This window comes from Acomys russatus, chromosome 6 (assembly GCF_903995435.1).
Source record: "Acomys russatus chromosome 6, mAcoRus1.1, whole genome shotgun sequence".
In the NCBI taxonomy this organism is placed as follows: Eukaryota; Metazoa; Chordata; class Mammalia; order Rodentia; family Muridae; genus Acomys; species Acomys russatus.
The window spans coordinates 27638052-27654131 of record NC_067142.1 but is presented as its reverse complement, the minus strand read 5'-3'; the positions used below and the strand labels follow the sequence as shown (position 1 = coordinate 27654131).

Sequence of the window (16080 nt, the reverse complement as noted above, 5' to 3'; positions counted from 1 at the left end):
AGTTCTGCATATTGCGTAGAGAGTCTTTGACATTTTTTAAATGATTTGTTAATTTTATTTTATGTGCATTGGTATTTTTACCTGTATGCATGGCATGCATGTCTGTGTGAGGGTGTCAGATCCTCTGGAATTGGAGTTTACAGACGGTTGTGAGCTGCCATGCGGGTTCTGGGAATTGAACCCGAGTCCTCTGGAGGAGCAGCCAGTACTCTTAACCACCACGCCATCTTTCCAGCCCCTCTTTTACATTTCTTAGTCAAACTTTTCAAAACTTTCCCACCTGAACTTTTCCAGTTTGTTTTGGGTTCTAAACTGATTTCTATATATCAACACATGGGTTGCTAGATGGGTTCAGGTCCTTGTCAGCCAGAGGCATCCTAACAGCCTTGAAAACAGTTGTCTTGCTAAACATTTGAATAACTTGCTTTTGATTGATTTGCACTTGATTTCTTGTTTTGAAAGCAAAAATAACTTGCAATTTTATTTATCTCATTCTACCATAATTATATGTGTCATTATTTAGAACTGCAAAATGTTATTATAAAAGACTGATCTGAATTTCAACATGACATCCTTTATTCCTAATTCTGATGTTATGCTCAAATTAATTACAGTGTTGCCATATCAAAAAGACTGTAACACATCATAATGTGGTTATTACAGTACTGTGCATCTGATCGTTTGTCATTTCCCTACCTGAACTGTTCTATACTTGTTATTAATCAAATACAAGTTTTTAGCATCTGTCCTTTGTTTCCTAGCCTTTGTTTTAATCATTACTGATCCCCAAAATGCAGCCTCATCACCATCCATATGAGACTTTATTTTTCATTAAAATGCTGTTTCCTCAATATGAAGAAATTGTCTTTTTAGTAATAGCAAATAATTTCTAAGAGCTTTTAAAAACCTTAGGAATGAAAATTAAGTTTTATTAGTTACCTGTTTAACATTTAAAGATTATCTTATGGGAGCTGGAGAGATGGCTTAGCTGTCAAGAGCACATTTCCTCCTTTTCCAGAGGGACCCAAGTTTGGTTCTCAGGAGGCACACCAGGTGGCTCATAACCACCTCTAACCTTCATTCTAGGGGAATATGATGCCCTCTTGTGGCCTCTGAAGATACTTTACACACTGTGGCATACACAGAGACACATAAATAAATATTATAAAAAAGATTATTATAACATTTTTATCTTTACTAATATGATGTGTTGTAGTAAAAATTTTTTTATATTGAATATTTCTTGAAGTAGAGCTCTTGGTTAGGATTTTTAAAAATTATTTTACTGAATTTTGTATCCTAATCGTCTACTTAAAATGTTTTTACCATTTCATAAAATGTTTTTACCAATGCTTACATACAGATTTGATCACTATCTTTTGTGATGCTTTTTTCTTAGTATTAATATTACACTGACTTTTAAATTATTTTTGAAAGAATCAGAAACATTTCCTCTGATTGGCATCTAGAGTAGCTTAGTGTCTTTCATGGTAATAGAACAGCGCTCTGGTCCTCCAGGGCTGTGCGCTTGTGTTTCCCAGTCATGTATTTAGAGCTAATTTCACAGTTACAGAAAAGCTGAAAGATGTGAATAATTCTGTCTGCCTATATATGTATGTTTATGTGTATATACATGTATATGTAAATATAATGTAAATATGTAAATTGAATATAGATTAAAGATATATTATATATCTATATTTGTGTGTGTATTTTAATCTATATTTCTCTGATAATATTTTCCTACTCATAAGTGTGCAACTAATAACATTTCCTAAAAACTTGATATAAGAATGCCATCCTATGTCTCTATTTAGAAAAATGCAATTAGACCCATATTTATCACCCTGCACAAAACTCAAGTCTAAGTGGATTAAAGACCTCAACATAAAACCAGAGACACTAAATTGGTTAGGAGAAATAGTGGGGAAGAGCCTGGAACATATTGGCACAGGAGACAACTTCCTGAACAGAACACCAACAGCCCAGGCCTTAAGGTCAACAATTAATAAATGGGACCTCATGAGGCTGGGAAGCTTCTGTAAGGCAGGAGACACTGTCAAGAGAACAAAGTGACAGCCTGCAGACTGGGAAAAGATCTTTACCAATCCTACATCTGACAAAGGTCTAATATCCAGAATATATAAAGAGCACAAGAAATTAAGCACCACCAAACACAATAACCCAATTGAGAAATGGGGCTCAGAACTAAACAGAGAATTCTCAACAGAGGAATATCAAATGGCTGAGAAACACTTAAAGAAATGTTCAATGTCTTTAGTCATCAGAGAAATGCAAATCAAAGCGACTCTGAGATTCCATCTTACACCCATCAGAATGGCTGAGATCAAAAACTCAAGTGAGACCACATGCTGGCGCAGATGTGGAGAGAGAGGAACACTCCTTCATTGCTGGTAGGAATGCAAACTAGTACATCCACTTTGGAAATCTATCTGGTGCTTTCTCAGAAAACTGGGAATAGGGCTTCCTCAAGACCCAGCTATTCCACTCCTTGGAATATACCCAGAAGATGCTCCAGCACACAACAAGAACCTTTGCTCAACCATGTTCATAGCAGCCTTATTCATAATAGCCAGAACATGGAAACAGCCTAAGTGTCCCTCAGTAGAAGAGTGGATAAAGAAACTGTGGTACATATACATTATGGAATACTACTCAGCTATTAAAAACAAGGAAATGCTGAAATTTGTGGACAAAGGGATAGAACTAGAACTCATACCGAGTGAGTTAACCCAGAAGCAGAAAGACTCACATGGTATATACTCACTTATAATTGGGCACTAGCCCAAAAGGCATGTCCCATGAAAGTCTTCACTTACCAGGAGATTGGGATAGATGTGAGGACATCCTATTGGGACTCTAGGTAAGAGAAATATAGGAGAATGGGGAAATAGAAGGAACCAGAGGGTCCTAGAAACCTACAAGAAGAACATCATGATGGGTGGATCTGGGCCCAGGGGGGTTCTGCTCAAACTACTGCACCAACCAAGGACAATACAAGCAGTAAACATCGAACCCCTATTCTGATTTAGTCAATGGACAGCTCATTCTCCACAGTTGTGTGGAGAGTGGGGCCTGACTCTGACATGAACTCTGGTGGCCCATATTTGGCCACCTTCCCTTGGTGGGGAGGCCTGGTGGCACTCAGAGAAATAATGAGCAGGCTACCAAGATGAGACTTGATAGCCTATGACCATGTAGTGGGGGAGGAGGTCCCCCTCGGTCATAGACCTAGGGGAGGGGAATAGGGTGAAAGTGGGAGGGAGGGAGGATTGGAAGGATACAAGTGATGGGATAACAATTGAGATGTAATCTGAATAAATTAATAAAAAAAAAATGCCATCCTGCCGGGCGTGGTGGCGCACGCCTTTAATCCCAGCACTCGGGAGGCAGAGGCAGGCGGATCGCTTTGAGTTCGAGGCCAGCCTGGTCTACAAAGTGAGTCCAGGATGGCCAAGGCTACACAGAGAAACCCTGTCTTGAAAAACAAAAAAACAAAAACAAAAACAAAAAATGCCATCCTAAAAACCTAGTATCTAATGGCTGTGAGAAATGACGTCACAGTTTTGCCACACACTTCACAAATGGCCTGTATGGAGCAGTCTCTCTGCTTTGCTCTTTGCCACAGCCCAGCAGTGCTTCTCCAAAGCCATCCTTCAGTCTGTGGGCCTACTGGAGACCTTTCCCCAACCCGACACAGTGCTTTGGGGTGGGGGTGGAGAAGAGAGATTGATATACGTTTTATTCTTTCCCTCCTGCTAACTCTGCACAGTCTTTGACCTTTTTATCAGTGGATTCTCTTTAAGAGAAAGACTGCCAGCCAGGCGCTGTGGCGCACACCTGTAATCCCAGCACTCAGGAGGCAGAGGCAGGCAGATCTTTGTAAGTTCAAGGCCAGCCTGGTCTACAAAGCGAGTCCAGGACAGCCAGGCCTGTTACACAGAGAAACTCTGTCTTGAAAACCAAAGAGAGGGCGGGGCAGGAAGGGAGAGTGGAGAGGGAGAGGCAGAGGCAGAAGGAGAGAGAGCTCAAGAGCCAGCAAGCCTACCCCTGCCAAAGGGTGAGCCAACCAGCAGTGAAGTGTTGATATCTTCCCTGAAGTGTGGCCTCAATGAATCTTCAGTATGGAGAAAGAGAAATGAAGCCTGAATGTATTCCTGTGGCCACGCCCTACTGTGGGTCTCCTATGAGACAGGAACATTCAACACACACACAGAATTCTAAGAAGATTTTCACATATACCACCTAAAACTCAGTAGGAAAGAAAACTGCAATTTAATATTAAGAAAATAAACTCACAAGGATATAGTTCTACTTAAACAAATGCCCCTTAAAATCAATGAGTACTAGAAAATAGACTTTAAGTCTTACATTTCCTTGTGTGGGTTTTCTTAATTTAAGTCTCTTAAGATTTTTAAACCTGCTTACTTAAAGTAGTTTCCCCAGGGAGCCTCTTCTGGGACAAATAGGACATCCGGTTCAAAAATAACCTCTCCCACATTTCTACACTAAAAAGGTGCTAGCAGCTACTTTTAACTCGAAAGTTTGACATTTTTCCAAGTTGGAAAGGTTCTCCATAACTGGCATGGTCAATGTTTAAAAATTGCTGTATGAAAGCAACCACAGTATGCTGGGCCACAGTCCCAGCACTCAGGAGGCAGAGGCAGGCAGATTTCTGTGAGTTTAAGGCCAGTGTGATCTATAGAGGAAATTCTAAGATAGCCAGGGTTACACAGAGAAACCCTGTCTTGAAAAACAACAACAAAAAAGCAATTGCAGCATAAAAAATTGAAACTAAAATTCTGTACTGAAATCTCTGTTATTTAGCTGTTCCTTTTAGTTTTAATGGAAAACCTGACATTATTTTTCCAAATTAAATGGTGAATTACTATTTTTTAACCATTGATAAAATGTAGTTAAGTTTCTATATTGTACTTAATTCTCATGTAGACATCTGTGCTATCTTTGGGTCAGCTTTGGTTCTTAATAGCGATTTGATCTCAAGTGTGAAGGAACACTGGAGGTTCCCACTTTAACAAATTGAAATTTGGTCAATTAAGTATAGTTTTCATATACCAGTATTATGTGGTATATTGCTGCTTTACTTGAGTGTTAGACTGTTTCAAATTCTCCTCAATATACTGATGTCTAAGTAGACAATGTAAACATTTATATCTAACAATAACAACGAAACATAGTAACACACAGCAATCTTCCCATTAGCAAATTTGTTTCCAGAACAAATTTGCCCTTAGAGTGGGACTGGCTTTGTGACTCTGGCAGGCTTTGAAATCGCAAGGTAGACCAGGATGGTTTGAAACCCAGAACCTTCCTGCTTCATCCTGCACCACTACGACTACTACCTCAATTTCATCCTTAAAACATCTTGATCTGGGCACTGAAGAGATGGCTCAGAGGTTGAGAATACTGCCTTTTCTTCCACAGGTCCTGAAAATTGCACAGTCTGTGGGTATAGTAAAGTCATTAGGGGTCAGTTTAACTCTACATCCATTTCGGAGAATGATATTAATACGTTCTCTCTTAGGGTCTGTGGCCTATCTAACTACAGGTTCATGGACCATGTGGTAGTAGCAGCTATAAGTTCCATCTGGTGCTTGGTTACCCTGTAACATCTGTGCCATTATACTGTTGAGTGCATCTTGTTTAGCCCACAGTGCTCCTCTCTTCTCCTTCCTGTCTCTGCACCCCATCTCCTCTCCCTTGCTGCCCCCTCCCCGTCGCCGGTCACTAGATTCCTGCCTCCTGTGTTTTCCGTATGAAACACATGAGTCTAAAGATCCAAAGTTAGCATCCACATACAGAAGAAAGTGTGATATTTGTCTTTCTGGGTTTGTATCTGGGTTATTTGATGGATTTTTTATTTGGGTGTTGAAGAGGAATGAAGTTGTAAAATTCACAGGTAAATGAATGGAGCTGGAAACAGTTGTCTTGAGCGAGGTCACTAAGATTCTTGTCCTTACTAGCAGCAATGAAAGGAAAAACACATAAACAAGGTGTCTATAGCAGACCTGCTGAAATTCCCAAACTGACTTTTTTCTTTAATCTTACTCAGCGATGGAAACTTATTCTTTTGTGCTTTTGTCCTCTTTTTTCTTCTCCTTCCTTTTGAAAAGCCTGTATCTTTGAGTTTTTTTTCTTCACAATTGTTAATGTGATTTCTTCTTTGTAAATGTAAGGATCATTGTGGTGAAATTTACCCAGATGGATAAACCAGGTGAATTAACCTTGTTTTTGTGTTGTGTGTTCTCTTTTTAAAGATTTTTTATTATTATATGTGATAGGGAGGGTGTAGCTCAGCACAGGCAGATCTCTGTGAGTTAAAGGCCAGCCTGGTCTACAGCCTGGTCCAGGGCAGCCAGAGCTACACACAGAGAAACTCTGTCTTAAAAAACAACAACAACAACAAAAATTAAAAACAAAAACAAGCCGGGCATGGGCACGCCTTTAATCTGAGCACTTGGGAGGCAGAGGCAGGTGGATCACTGTGAGTTCGAGGCCAGCCTGGTCTACAATGTGAGTCCAGGACAGCCAGGGCTACACAGAGAAACCCTGTCTCGAAAAAACAAACAAACAAACAAACAAAACAAAAAGAAGGTAACACTTTGCTCCTTTTTAAGAAGTCAGGGCAGGAGTTGCTGGTGATTGGGCCCAGTGCCCACCATCTGCTGAGCCAGAGCTCTATGCTGAGCCACACCCTCCCCAGCACAATTTACTCCTTTTCATCTGGGGACATTTGGCTAGAATGTCCCAGGTAGAGCACATTTGAATTGTCCAGTTTCTGACTATTGGGAAGAAAACCTTTATAGCAGTTCATTTGGGAGCTTCATTTTTCCATGGAAATAGCCTAGAAAAGATTGGTAGAAATAGCATAGAGATGGTCAAAGGAAAAAGACACCACAGACCTGCAATCTCATCCTAATTTTGCATCAGTTAGCTGGTTTATATAACTCAACCTTTCTATCTTACTTTTTCTTTGGAAAACGTGTACGACTTACAGTTATTTTAACTCTAGATAACATGATTTTCTGCTAGGTAGGAAAAGCTATGATGTTTATATCTAGGGATCAGCTGGCTTTAATTATAATAACAAAACTGTTTTTAAATCGTAGAATTTCTTTAATGACTAAAACTTCCTAGTAAGCCTGAACTTTTTTTATTAACTATGTATTCCAATTAGTATAACAAAATTATTTATGTAATACTTCTTAATATTTGATCATTCTTTCTGGATATATGGCTTTATTTGTAACATGTATTTTTTTTTTTTTTTTTTTTTTTTTTTTTTTTTTTTACAAATTTTGTTCAGATGGGTCTAGGAAAGACAATCCAAGCAATTGCAATTGCTTATTTCTACAAAGAGGAGTGGCCTCTGCTGATAGTCGTCCCTTCATCTCTGAGATACCCTTGGGTAGAAGAACTAGAAAAATGGGTCCCAGAGCTAGAACCAGAGGAAATCAATGTTATCATGAACAAAACAGACACTGGGTAAGAAGAACTTATTTGTCTTGAAGCAAATGAAATATGTGTTCTTTGCATTTAGTTCATGCTTACATATTGGTTTGCTTTTGATTTTTTGGTACTTATGATCAAACTCAGTGCTTGACACATTACATTCATGTTTGGAATGAAATAACAACTGCCATAATTAGAATAAGGTGATGTGGTTTGCTTTGTTTTACATTTTAAAATATGAATTATTTACCTAAATCCCAATACTGCGTTTAATCTCTATTACCTGTGGTATACTTTTAAAGATAGTGTAAACTATGCATACTTTAAAAGGCATGCATAATTATTTCTATATGCCTTAAATATACTTGAAACTAGTTTATGATTCAAAAATCAATTCTATTGCTTCTTCAAGACTGATGTTGTGTGAGCTTTTATCAACAACCCTGAGGTGGTTTGCTTTCCAGGTTGGTGATAATGACAGTTTTATGTATGACTCAATTTTAACAGGTTTGATTTTATTGGGCTAACATATAATTTTGGTATTTTAGATCTTGAAAACATTTGCTTTATTTGGTAGTTACTTAAAGTCCTTGCTCTAAAGATATAATATTTCTTTCTTATTTTGTTTTTGTTTGTTTGTTCGTTGTTGTTGTTTGTTTTTTTGTTTTGTTTTGTTTTGTTGGTTTTTCAAGACAGGGTTTTTCTATGTAGCCTTGGCTGCTGGGATTAATTTTTAATTTGTTTCACTTGCTTTGTAGCAACTCAACTAAATCAGCCTATTTGAATATGTTATTGTATAAAATATACAGTTGAATGATGCAAATTATCTTGTTTTCAAAGGCACACACCTTTAGTCGTAGAGGCAGGCAGTCTCTGAGTTCAGGGCCAGCCTTGTCTACATAGTGACTTCCAGTCCTGCAAGGGCTACCTAGTTAGATACTGTTTCAGAAGAGGGAGGGGAGCCAGGCATGGTGGCACATGCCTTTAATCCCCACACTTAGAAGGCAGAGGCTAGTGTGGTCTACAGAGCCAATTCCAAGACAGCTGGGGATACACAGAGAAACCCTGTCTCGGGTGAAAATAAAATCTACATTCATATTTTCTTATTATCTATCCTTTTTCATCTTTTTCTAAAAGCATTAGATCATCTATTGTTTATTATTTTTTAGGAAGTATATATTCTTGTGATTGAATAGTGATGGTGGCGTTCATTTACATAATATTTGGAAGATGCTAACCGAGGACATAAAAGTTACTCCATGTCTTCTTGATCCTTTAAGAAGAAGCAGTTTTAGATACATACTGACCCGTGGCAGTGTATCTACCTAGAGAGATGACTCCCAGTGCCAGATGGTCCTGAACTGACACCCAGTCCACACCATTGTCTGGGGTATATTCCTCATGTGTACCCTAGCTAGCCCTTGATACTGAGCCTGTCCTTCTCTTCTGCAGGCTCTTCTGCTCCCTGAGCACACGGAGGAAACCATAGTTCTCTGTGTTAATTGGATGTATCCAGGCCTTCAAGTGCTACTCACGACTTAGAAGCTCTCGCTTCTTCCCTGGAGGGTAGAAAATGGAGCTAGGGAATAAGGGGTGGCTGTGAGGATAAAGCACTTCTAGCTTGGGCATGGTGGCCTACCTCCATCCTCTGCACATCAGAAGTAAAGAAAAGGAATAGGACGTAAAAGCTGGGCTAGCATGTTAGCCTACCAGTAACCCCAGTCCTTGACTTGTGCGGAAACGACAAGGGGCCCCAGGGCAAGCTGGCTAGCTGGACCAGCCGGACTGGAGAGCTCTAGGTCAGCAAGATACCTCGCCTTAGTAATTATGTGCAGAGTGATGGAGGAAGACACTTCATTTCAACCTCTGGTGTCCATAAGCATGCAAACAGGTGTAGTATGCCTTCACACACCATGTGCCTACATGCATACAAGCACATAGGCAAAGAAAAAGAAGGTGGCAAGTGAACGCTATCCTGTATTGTTCCATTGGTGATAACAGAGAATGCAAAAGTGGTATGTGTTAGTGTTCAAGAGCTTATCTCCTTACTTCATTCTACGCTAGGAGCAGAGTACTTTGTGTATAAAGATGAATGACACATGTTTCCTTCCCTCACCAGTTTCACACATAGTAAGAAAATGTGTATAGGAATAATTCATAGTAATAATGAAAGACATTTGCAGATGTATATAGAGGGCAAAGGTTTAAGGGGCTACTTTATTTTAGCTCAGTGGCTCTCTGTATAAGGGGAGGGGCCTTCTAACCTATTCCAGCACCTCAGTGCCTGAGGGCTGCGGGAGGTGGGATGGAAGAGAGCAGCAGTGTGAGCGCACAGCAATGTTAGGTGTTGTCCTGACAATGCCCATGGCACCCAGGTTGAAAAACAAAGGCATGGAGGAAAATGTCATAAAGTAACATTCTTGTCCCAGTAAAATGTGGCTTTCTAGTCATCAAAACCTTACAAAATTCAGCCATTTGACCAGAGTTCTAAGTCTTGGCCTAACATATTTGAGAACTGTAAAATCCGAGCTGTGTGAATAGTTGAGGGTTAGCAGTAAGCCCATCTTTTATTTTTCTCCTTTTTCCCCTCTCTCTCTTCTTTTCAAGAGCTATTTTGTTTGTGATGCATTTTTTAAGCAGGTGGGTTTTCTTTTCTAGGAGAATACAGACCAGCAGCGTGACAGTTCTGGGCTATGGTCTCTTAACCACAGATGCTCAGGCTTTGGTGGATGCCCTGAACAGCCAGAACTTCCAAGTGGTGATAGTGGATGAATCGCATTACATGAAGTCCAGAAACTGCCGCCCGCAGCAAGATTCTCCTGCCTGTGGTGCAGAAGGCCAGGCGAGCCATTCTTCTTACAGGAACCCCAGCTCTGGGAAGGCCTGAGGAGGTACTAGGATTGCTGTGCTCTGAGGAATATGACAACGAATCTATCTTCTGCTTAGTTTCAAGTCAGATGTTTCAAGTGCCAGAAGAGTAAATTGGAAATTTCCAGGGCTCTGTTAATGATTAAACACTATTTTTTATTATGTCTGGGTTTTCAAAACCTGTTTATTTCTAAGTCTTAGCCATATTTACAGGTGTGTATTCAAGATAGTTTAACCTTTATTATAAGGTTTACTTTTCTTTTTCCTTTCTTTTTATTCTTTCATTTGCTTGCTTGCTTGTTTGCTTGTGGGATGGTTTGTTTTGACCCAAGGTCTTATTATGTAGCTCTGGCTGGCTTGGAATGTGTTGTGTGGTAGACCATGCTGGCCTCAAACTCACAGTCACCTGCCTGCTTCTGTCTCCTGAGTTGTAGGATTTAAGGTCTGTACCATCACACCTAGCTATTATAAAGTCTCTTTATTTAATACATATTGAAATTTAATCTACTGTGTGTGTCTGTGTGTGTGTGTGTGTGTGTGTGTGTGTGTGTGTGTCAGAGACAGAGAGATAGAAAGACAGAGAGAGACTGACTCCTGCGCATCTGACCTGCTATCTCTCTCAACTGCTTTCCACCTTATTTTTTGAGGTGGGATCTCTTGATTTCACTGGCCTAGCTGGCCAATGAGCTCCAGGACATCTGTTGTTATACTGCTTTGCTGAGCTTCTCTGTTGTTTTTTTCACTTCAGTAGCTGCACTTTAGAAAATAGAGACAAACGATGGCCCGTTGTCAGCCAGGTGAGGCGTCTAGTTAGGGAGGAACTGAAGCTAGGAACATAGACATGCTCAGAGTGGCTTTCTCAGTCACTTAGTTCTTTCTGGCCATTTTATCTAAGGATCTAATTTACTGGCAAACAGTTTTTATAGTGTCATTTTGTATCTCTATGAATGTGGTGGTATGTCCTTATGTATGCCTAATTTTAGTAAGCTTTTGTTTCTTTGGTGAGCTAGCTAAAGTTTAGTCAGTGTTACTGGTTGTTCTAAGAGCCAGTGAGGGTTTGCCAATTTTCTACTTTATTTTCATCAAAATGTGTACAGTGCTTTTCCTTCATTGCTTGCTTTTTCATTTAGCTTTTTAGCTTCGAAGGTGGGTTGTTGATTAGAGATGTCTGTTTTAATGTTAACGCAGGTGCATGCGGCAAAAGACTGTACTCTGGATGATTCCTTTTATATGAAATACCAGGAATAGAAAAATGTATAGAAGTAGGAAATAGCTTAGTGCTTGCCAGGATCAGTAGGGAAGGGAAGGGGGCTTTGATTACTAATGGAGTTGAGTTGGGTTTCTTTGTAGGAGGGCACAATGCTGTGAAAGTAGTAGTGTAGCTACTGATGTATAACTTCGTGGCTACAAGCCACTGAATTTTGTACTTGAAGGGTGAATTTTATGGTATATTAATCATATCAATAAAGCCATTACATTAAATAACCTATTAAAAATAACAGTGTACAGCCTATCAGAGTTGCAAAATAAAAAAGCATAATGACACTATTGGCCCAAATGGTAAACTTGAACTAATCTCTAAAGGATATTTTTAGGTTCAGCAGGTATAATACTTAATGTGCAACTGTGAGGCCCAGAGTTCAATTCTTATGACCTCACATAAAAGCCAGGCAGGTGTGACAGCAGGTTGTAAGAAGAGGAGACAAAGAATATCCTAACAAACGAGGTAGCCAGACCTGCATTAATGCAAGTTCCGTGAGAGAGTCCACTTCAGTTTATAAGGCGCAGAATGATTAAAGAAGACACTGAAGTCAACTTCCCACCTACACATGAATGTGCACACCATACACAGAGATATAGATGCCAACAGAAAAGAAAAAGCATTCTCCTGGGGCCAGAGATTAAGCTTAGTGGTGGAGCACTTGCCTACCATACCTGAGGCCCTGAGTTTAAACCCTAACACCAACTGTTCTATCTAAAACTCACCCAATAGCGATGCAACTGGATGGTTGGGGGTCTGGTAGCACATGCCTTTGATCCCAGCGTGCAGGAAGTCAAAGCAGGAGGATTGAAGATTGAGGCAAGCCTGGTTACATAAATGTCATATTTCAAACAAACAAATGTATTTGGATGGATAGATAAATAAATCACTGATGCTTATGAGTAGCATATATACACAAATATAATTATATGAAATTACTTATTTTTATAACTTCATAAGACAGAAGCAGCCTATACATTCACTATTAGGCATCTATGTAAATATTTTATCACATATACACAATAATAATTATTCAGGCTTTTAAAAGTTCTTTATTATTATAGTACAATGCTTATATACTTAATAATTATATACAAGAGCTGGAGAGAAATCTTTTTAAGAGTATATATATATCAATATCTGTGTGTGTTTTATGTGTGCTATATTTAGAAACAGGTAATTGTTGTCCCTGAAGAGTGGATAGGGTGGGGGAAAGCGGAAAGAAAGGCCTTGACAAAGAAGTATTTTTGCTTTTATACCTCTTACTATTTTTATTAATTTCTTTTATCATCATAATAACTTACTTGAAAATATTGTGAGATATTAAGAACATTTGTGTTGTTTCAGCTTTTTATGCAGATTGAGGCCCTTTGCCCACAAAAATTTGGAACTTGGATCGAGTATGCTAAAAGATACTGCAATGCACAGATCAGGTAGGATAACTATTCTCCATAAGCTTTTCTCTGGACATATTTAAAACTCTAAACATTAAACACTGTTAGTCATTCCTTATTCCGATGGTTTTCAAACTTGTAGCTGTGGAAGAATTTCTTTAAGTAAAAACTTGTATGGGTGACCTGCATATAATGTAAAAGAAATAGCTAGGTGGCACATGCCTTTAGTGCCAGCACTTGGGAAGTAAAGCGGTAGAATTCCTAGAGGCTAGACTTGGCCTACACAACGTCCTTGTCAAGGATGAGCAAAAATGTGCCTGTTCTTGAGATGAGTATGTACAAGGAGGTGTGTTGTCCTACTTTCATTGGACTGCGTGGGTGAATGGTTTAGATGAGACAAGTTTTGGTGTTACAGGGTTGTCTAAGTCACTGTTCCGTTGCTGTGAAGAGACACCATTACCAAGGCAACTTATGAACGAAAGCATTTAATTAGGGGCTTGCTTACAGTTTCAGAGGGTCAGTCCCTGACCATCGTGGTGGGAGCAAGGTAGCAGACAGGCAAGCAGGTATGGAGCTGGAGCAGTGGCTAAAAGCTTACATCCACATCTGATCCAATGGTTGGAGGCAGAGAGCTAGAGTGAGCCTGGTGTGAGCTTTTGAAATCTCAGAGCCTACCTCCAGTGATGCACCTCTGCCAACAAGGCCACACTTCCCAGTCCTTCCCAAACGGTCCACCAGTTGACAACGAATCACTCAAACATATAAGCCTAGGGAGGGCATTCTAAGTCATGCCCCAGGAAGTGAAGAGGTTTATGGAACCTGGTATCAGCCAATGCAGGGCCTTTCTGGACTCTGTTCCTTATTATGTGTTGTAATATTTTTGTTTTAGAAAACCATCTTGATTTGAGATTTCAATCCCTTATAGACAAAGTTATGATTCCCATATATGATCCTTTCGATGTTGTGCATTGTTCCCATGATAGGTCTGTTTGTTAATAGGTCTAAGTATTGATTAATAAAACAACACAAAAAAAACATTTATGGAGATGCCAAAGTTTGTTTACATGATATATATTTCCTAGATTTGGTATTGAACAACTAGAGCAGGCCTGTCTGTCCTACTGTCTGCTTCTTGATTAGTATCTGTCATAGCGGAAGTGTGTACCTCACTCATTAGTGCCAATGGTAATTCAAAGAGAAATAGTTTGCCTTTGTGAAATCTTGTGTAATGCTGGAAGTTATCTTCTTTTTTCTACTTGCTAGATAAAGTCATTTCAAGATCAACACTGTGCTTCTCAAAAGCATTTTCTTTCCTTTTATTTCTAATTGTGTGTTTGTATGTACGTCTGTGAATGTGTGTGCACTTGTGAGTGCAGGTAGCCATGGAAGCCAGAATAAGGAGTCAGATCTCCCATTGCTAGAGTTTTAGACATCCAAACGGGTGCTGGGAACTGGACTTCGGTCCTCTGCAAGAGCCGTATGTGTTTGTAGGCGCCATCTCCAGCCCTCTGAAGATGCTCTCTTCTGCATCCATTTCAGAGGCCTTCCTAGTCCTTTCTATCTCTACCTTGACAGCTCTGTGGTTCCATAAGCTTTGATTCAGATCAAGGCATTTCCTGGCATTTTAGGTAAGTCTGTGGGATGCTATATTTCCTTCCACAGTGTTTTTATTCTGGAAAGGTGTCACTTTCACACTATAATTTTACAGAGTGCAAATTATGGATCGTTATTCCATTCTAGACCCATATTTCATATTTGAAATGTCATGCTGCACTCAAAATAAAGTGAAGTGCTCAACTGAGTGTTACTTTGTCTTTAAAAAGTGTATTTAATTCCTGAGTAACGGCCTAAAGAAGGATGTTAATGCAAATGTAATCTGAAGAAAGAACTTAGGGTATAAGTAACCAAATACCACATGCCTTGTTCGATTTGAGAGACACAGAGAGAAGGGATTATGCAACCAGGATACCCTTACTCAAAATGCCTCTATATACATGAGTTCTATGTAGAGGCAGCTATAAAGACAAATAGGATCTGGAGAGTGAAGTTCAGTGAATAAATCGATCAATCCTGTTTAAGCAAGGGAAGGTTTAGAGCCTGCTTAGTGCCCTGTTATCCTGTATCTTGCTATTTTCTTTTCTGTTTCTCCTCATTTTTCTTGGCAACATGAGAGACCTCAGAAGTGGCAACTTTAATAAGTTCTCCTGTACTCATAAAAAGAAGACATGTGGGTAATCCAGGCAAGCGTCATCTGTCCGGAGCTATCCTTAAGTGTGTGCTTTGGAGCCAGGGATTGTAGCACAAGCATTTTATACCGGCACTGGGAAGGCAGAAGCAAGTGCGTCTTGAGTTAAAGGCTATTCTGGCCTACACAGTGACTTCTGATTTTGAATCATCCTCTACTGTATTGGAGTATGAGGTCATTTCATCATACTGCCTCTGGTTTGATTTTTAATTAATCTGTTCACTCAAAAATTAATTTTTTAGAAGGATGGAGACATGTCTTAGTGGTTAAAAGTCCTGTCTACTCTCCCAGAGGACCCAGGTTCCATTCTCAGCACTCATATGTCAGTTAATGACCGTCTGTAACTTAAGTTGCAGAGGATCCAACATCCTCCTCTACAGACACTAGGTGCTGCACAGAAATACATTCTGGCAAATCTCTCTCTCTCTCTCTCTCTCTCTCTCTCTCTCTCTCTCTCTCTCTCTCTCTCTCTCCTCCCTCCCTCTCTCTCTCTCTCCTCCCCTCCTCTCTCTCTCACACACACACACATATATATAATAAAATAAATATTTTTAGGTTATCTGGTATATGCCAGGCCATGTGTTATCCATCAAATATGCTCTAGGGATCAAAATGATTCAAGCTGTCACTGAATTGTCAAGTCCCAGCACTAACCAAGTAATTATAGTTTTGATGATGTCATGGGAGGATGGGGGAAGGGAGGGAGGTATTTGGTGGCTGAGTTTGCCAGAGTGAACCAATCAAGCCAGTTTTGAAGCATCCTGTGTGTACATATATTTCTTTTCTTTTCAGGAAGTGGGAAGTCTATATGCTAAAAC

The 16080-nt window shown here is 39.6% G+C and overlaps 1 protein-coding gene across 1 annotated transcript in view; it reads left to right on the top strand.

Annotated features, from left to right (window-relative positions):
* The window catches only part of Zranb3 (zinc finger RANBP2-type containing 3), a 199381-nt gene that overhangs the window by 54165 nt on the left and 129136 nt on the right, over positions 1-16080 (top strand). The window contains 4 exon segments of the mRNA XM_051147304.1: positions 7349-7527; positions 10153-10288; positions 10290-10385; positions 12971-13056. Of these exon segments, the coding sequence (XP_051003261.1) occupies positions 7349-7527; positions 10153-10288; positions 10290-10385; positions 12971-13056 (497 nt within the window).